The sequence below is a fragment of the Astatotilapia calliptera genome, chromosome 17 (genome assembly GCF_900246225.1).
Source record: "Astatotilapia calliptera chromosome 17, fAstCal1.2, whole genome shotgun sequence".
NCBI classification, from domain to species: domain Eukaryota; kingdom Metazoa; phylum Chordata; class Actinopteri; order Cichliformes; family Cichlidae; genus Astatotilapia; species Astatotilapia calliptera.
In genome coordinates, this window is record NC_039318.1 from 2,312,479 (window position 1) to 2,317,984 (window position 5,506).

Below are 5,506 nucleotides of genomic sequence, written 5' to 3' on the forward strand. Positions count from 1 at the left end.
CTACAATAAAATGCATCATGGCCTCAATTCAATTCAATTCAAGGGTCGCGGGGGGCGCTGGAGCCTATCCCAGCTGTCATAGGGCGAGAGGCGGGGTACACCCTGGACAGGTCGCCAGTCTGTCGCAGGGCCAACACACAGGGACAGACAACCATTCGCACTCACATTCACACCTAATGGCAATTTGGATTATCCAATTAACCTATCCCCACAAGCTGCATGTCTTTGGACGGTGGGAGGAAGCCAGAGTACCCGGAGGGAACCAACACAAACACGGGGAGAACATGCAAACTCCACACAGAAAGCCTGATGTTGGAATTGAACTCAGGACCTTCTTGCTGTGCGGCAACAGTGCTAACCACTGTGCCACCATGCTGCCCAATTCAATTCAATTCAATTGTATTTATATAGCGCCAAATCACAACAAAAGTCGCCTCAAGGCACTTCATAGATACAGAGAAAAACCCAACAATCATATGACCCCCTTTGAGCAAGCACTTTGGCGACAGTGGGAAGGAAAAACTCCCTTTTAACAGGAAGAAACCTCCGGCAGAACCAGGCTCAGGGAGGGGCGGCCATCTGCTGCGACCGGTTGGGGTGAGAGAAGGAAGACAGGATAAAGACATGCTGTGGAAGAGAGACAGAGGTTAATAACAGATATACACTACATTTTCATCAATGACATTTTTCATAAAGCAAGCCTACAAAAGCCTATATGTCATGGTCCTGGGTCATTTTGACCCAGTGTTCTTAGTTTTCCTGTAGTTTTGTATTTTGTTCCTTATGTCCATTGGATTGGTTGGTTTGGTATTTGGATTCCCCCTGTGTCCATGTTTTTATTGTGGTGTTTGTTCTGGTACCGTGTTCCCATCCTTTGTGTTCTGTGTTCTCCTCATCCCCCCATATTCATCCTTCTTCTCTGCCTCTCTCTCTCTGTGCTCATCTCTGTGTACTGTGTTGTGTTTAAGGTCCACATCTTGGTGTCAGTATTTTCAGTTTCGTGTCCTCCCTGCTCGCTAATTGTCTTCAGCTGTGTTCCCCGTGTGTTCCCACTTCTCTCATTACCTTCTGTGTATTTATGTCAGAGTGTCCCTTTGTTCTGTGTTGCGTCGTCCCTCTAGGTTGTGTGCATTTACCGTGTCTTCCCAGCGCCTCAGCTTTAGTTGCTCCCAGGTTAGTTATTGTATGGCTTCTTATGTTCCTGTTAATAAAGACCTGCCTTTGAGGTCATCACCGTGTGTCTAGAGCTGTGCATTTGGGTCCTCTCTTGCCTTCACACAGCTGCCGCTTGACACTATATTTAGATGAAGGTCAGATGGAGGTCTCAGACTGCTTGCTGCTGGATTGGAAAAGAAAACACCAAAAAAGAGCCACGTGACAGCAACTGCAACATTGCTACTAAATTTGAAAAGTGACTTGTTGATGACTTGTGATGTGTTGGAGCTTTTGCTCCATAACCTTTTAGTTCATGGTGCGCAGAAATCATTTGAGCCACATGTGATTCCGAAGATCCTCCACGGTGAAGCGGTCCTTGTAGTGCTTCCTCAGACACCCCGTCAAAAAATCCCTGCATTCTTTACAGAAATGAAATACTCTTGTTAAAGTTATCCACAAAGTTATTTCACCTTTCTTATATCAACAGCCCTTTTGGCAGAAATCTTACTGTTTGAAATGTCAGCTAAAATCGGTGGGTTTTGGTTGATGATCTTGTAGTCGCAGTCAAATGGTAACTTGTTGTGTAACAGCTGGTACATCACAACACCCAGCTGCCAGGCTGTAGTATATTCTGCAGAGCAGAAGCCGTACATGAACCACTCTGGACTATTGTAGATCCTGGTTCCTAAAACACAAAGATAAGAAGAATTAATGGGGAGGGAACATGATGTGGAGACAGTTCATGACAGCACAACGCTGTGGCTGAAAACATACCTGCGTTCCTCCTGAACCTTTGTCCCGGAGTAAACGTGACTCCACAGCCAAAATCGATGTATCGCACTCGGGGTTCCTCCGAAGATGTTTCAATTAGAATGTTGTGTGGTTTAATATCTCGGTGGAAAACCCCCTTGTTATCCATCGTAATGGCTGCGTCAACTAGTTGCTTCATTATGACCTAAAAGAAAGGAAGCCATATTTGGAGCACAGGACATTCTCTATGAAAAACTGCTGTAAGCTCCAAATGCTCGTCACTTACCTTAACATGTGTCTCTGACAGAGGTTTATCTGTAGTTTTGAGGTAATTGTCTAAGTCCATGCAATTTTCTGGTTTCTCAAAAACCATAATAAGTTCATCTTCCAGATCAAACCAGTCAAGTAGAAGTGGGGTTATACTGCTTTCCGTATCGTGTGGTCCAGCCCCAACTTGTATCAGTAGCGCCACCTCCAGGGGAACATCAGTACTTTTCCCATTCCAATCCTTCAGAAGGAAAGTTACTTCAGGTCAGTATTCAGAATTTCAACAAAAGTAGCTATCAGCGTACAGACAGTTTTGAAATAGTCACAAAATGACCTGATCTTTAAAAAGCATTCTTTCCACTGAAACATGTCAGTTTAAACAATAAGGTGACCCACTGTTCATAGAATTCGACCATATTTCCTGACGATTTCACACACAACTGTGAGACCAGTCTGGTTCATGCACGGAGGAAATACGTGCCTTATGCTTGATGCCTGAGAAGGCCTGAAATAATATAAATACCTGCTGGAATAAGAAAAGACGCTTACCATTGTTGTGCGCGCAAGTCTGCGCTGTTGAACATGTTTGATTGCCACCTGCATTAAAGACATTTTCTGGGTTAGAGAAGTACAAACAGGAATAAACTGAAGATCTGTGAAATGCAAATGTAAGAAGCCATACTGGAAAACTGTCTTTTATGCGTATTCCGGAAAACACGGTGGCAAAGCCTCCATGACCCAGCACCTCCAGCTCTTGATATTTTTCCAGGAAGTCTTCTGCAGACACACAGGAAAAACATACAGGTTATGACTTGTTACACAGAAAACAGCTGGCACAGTCCTATAGAGCTTTGCTATAACATTTCTATTAATTGGTAAATAGCAGCTACATTTTAGCAGATTAGTAGGTAGGTAACGTCATTACTGCCCAGAGTGTCTCTTATTGTCGATTGGTCCCACAGGAATCAAACCCAATCTCAAACCCCAGGACAAATTCTAAAGGATCTTGTGATCCAGCTCAGAAATATTGCCATTATCTTACCTTTTCTGTCAGTGCCGGATATCCTCGGTGAGTCACATGTTTCAGAGGGTTCCTGGGTGGGACTCTCCTCTGGGCTCGTTGTCCTGCTTTTTTTGCTGGATGGTCCCTCAGATTCGTCACTAGTGCTCTTCCGTTTGTTGCTCCTCTTAATTATACTAGAGTCGCTTGAAGGCACTATGAGAAGGCCAACTAAAATGGAAAAAGTAGTTTGACTTTAAGCATTTTCAGTCCAACTCTGTGTGTCAACTGCTTTCTACTGACTTTCTAAGGTCTGGCAATCGTGCATTAAAGCAATAACTGCACACTGAAAATCAACACAAAGAAGGCTAAATGAACCAACTACAAAGTTAAAGACCGTTAAGTACACAGTTAAAGTCACAAAATAAACTACATAGCCAAGATAATGTCACAGCTAAAACAGGTCTTATCACTTACATTTCAAACTGGATTCCCCAGAAACAAAGTGGCTGGGACCCGGTTTTGGACCTCCACTGCTTTTGCTTTTTTTGGGGGATTTGTCCAGTCTTTCAGGTAAGTCCCTTCTCTTTCTTCCCTCTATTCTTCCATCTGGAGTCATCTTCACCAGTGTGGAGATGCAAGGCTCTGTTTGGTGTCCTGAAATCAACAAAAGATGATTTTGTTTAAGTCAAATTCAGTTGCCTCAAATAAAAACCCAGAAGCATGCATAATTACCATATGAATCCCATTTGACTTACCTAGAGGGTTATTCAGATCCACAGGACGTGGTGCAGTATAAGTTGGCCAAGACTTTGACATTGTGTGATTCATTTAGGTTAATTTAGTTTCAGGATTTCACTCTTCACTCTGCAAAGATGCAATGATCTGTTTGTGAGAACTATGATCTTTAGTGTCTTATAACAATGTCTTATAACAACGAGGTGATGACATCACAAGATTTTGGAATTCTTGGTTTCCATAGCTACAGAACATCAGCCTGGGCTAGGCAGTAGTTTCTGGTGAAGGCAAAGTTCTGTAAAGATTTATTTAGGGGTGCAATATTGCAAAAACTGTAGCGCAGCTGCATAAATGCATGTTTATAGAGGGCTGCTTCAAGGTGGGAACTGTGCTTCTACAACAAAGGCCATAAAACTAGTTAGGAACAAGCAATGGATATTATAGATAATATTGTTGTTAGGATGCCTGGGTCGTTGACCCTGGGGTTTTGAGTTTATTATATTATTTATACTTTCTAGTCTTTGGTTTCTTTGAGTTCTGTCTTATAGTTTATGTCTCTGTCTTCTCTAGCTGCTCTGTCTCCCCTGTCAGCTGTATCCCCTTGTCTAGTTCGCGTCTCTGTGTGTCCTTAGTGGCTATATCCCCGTCTCCAGTCAGTGTCTGTGTCTGCCCTGGTCCCACGTCTCTGTTCCCTCTGTTGCAGTGCGTGCGAGTCTGTGTCTTTGTTCAGTCTGTTTTATGTGTTTCCTGTTTTACTTTGAAAGTCCATGTCTGATGTTAATGTGTCTGATTTGCCCCAGCTGTGTTTCCCTCCTGTTACCCATTCCCTGATTGCTCCCTCTGTGTATTTAAGCCCTGTGTTTCTCTGTGTCCGTGTCGCGATCTACCGTTTAGTTTGCTGTGTGTTTTGCCCATCCGCCGGTGTTAGTTTATTTTGACTTTTTTTCCAGTTATGTTATGTTTGCGTTCAGCATTAAAGCTGTTTTGGTTTAAGTTCTGTCTCCGGAGTCTGCACCTTGGGTCCTATTCCTGTCTGCACACAGCCGTCACCTAACAATTGTAGCTATTATACCAACAAGAAGGACTCTCTTTGGGCAGCATTTACTTGTAAGGCAGTAGTGAATGGATAGCTTTGCAGGCTAAAAGCTAACAGCACAGGTTAAGTGTTAAGTGACTGCATAAATACAGTGGATAAATACAATTTTAAAACATATATATTTATTTTCTAAAAAGTGCATTTTAATGCTTATAGTCATGGTTATATCAAGCTGACATTTTGCTGTAATAAATAAAGTCCTAAAGAGACAATGACTTACATCTAGCTTACCCAGTTGTTTATAGTTGACATTTTGGTAACACCTTTGATAATACATCAATACTTCAAAAATAATAAACCACCAGGTGCACCAGATAAATGCGCAATATTTTGAGATTTGATGTATAGGTATGCACAAACTCTTCAGATTCAGATTAATTTGTTGTCATTTAGTTATTACATCACATATGTATTGCTGAATGAGATAATGTAGACAGAGAAAAACACAAGAAAAAAGACGATGGTATTGTATGTATGAGAACACTAAAATAAATTTTTGA

The 5,506-nt window shown here is 42.2% G+C and overlaps 1 protein-coding gene across 1 annotated transcript; it reads right to left on the minus strand.

Annotated features, from left to right (window-relative positions):
* Positions 1-1,468: 1,468 nt before the first annotated feature.
* Positions 1,469-4,347, minus strand: LOC113009131 (serine/threonine-protein kinase pim-2-like). The gene is made up of 9 exons (XM_026147261.1): positions 3,931-4,347; positions 3,650-3,829; positions 3,215-3,403; positions 2,855-2,949; positions 2,722-2,769; positions 2,192-2,413; positions 1,930-2,110; positions 1,664-1,840; positions 1,469-1,574 (listed from the first exon to the last, which is right to left on the minus strand). The coding sequence occupies exons 1-9, from the start codon at positions 4,001-4,003 to the stop codon at positions 1,483-1,485; spliced, it is 1,257 nt and encodes a 418-aa protein (XP_026003046.1). The 5' UTR covers positions 4,004-4,347; the 3' UTR covers positions 1,469-1,482.
* Positions 4,348-5,506: the final 1,159 nt, after the last annotated feature.

Bases quoted from the DNA above. Each gene is read 5' to 3' on its own strand.
- LOC113009131 (XM_026147261.1), bottom strand. From the start codon at position 4,003: ATGAATCACACAATGTCAAAGTCTTGGCCAACTTATACTGCACCACGT. The intron at 2,414-2,721 runs GTAAGCGTCTTT...TTCCTTCTGAAG, and splicing joins GACTTGCGCGCACAACAATG to GATTGGAATGGGAAAAGTAC. The intron at 1,841-1,929 runs GTATGTTTTCAG...TTTGTGTTTTAG, and splicing joins AAGGTTCAGGAGGAACGCAG to GAACCAGGATCTACAATAGT.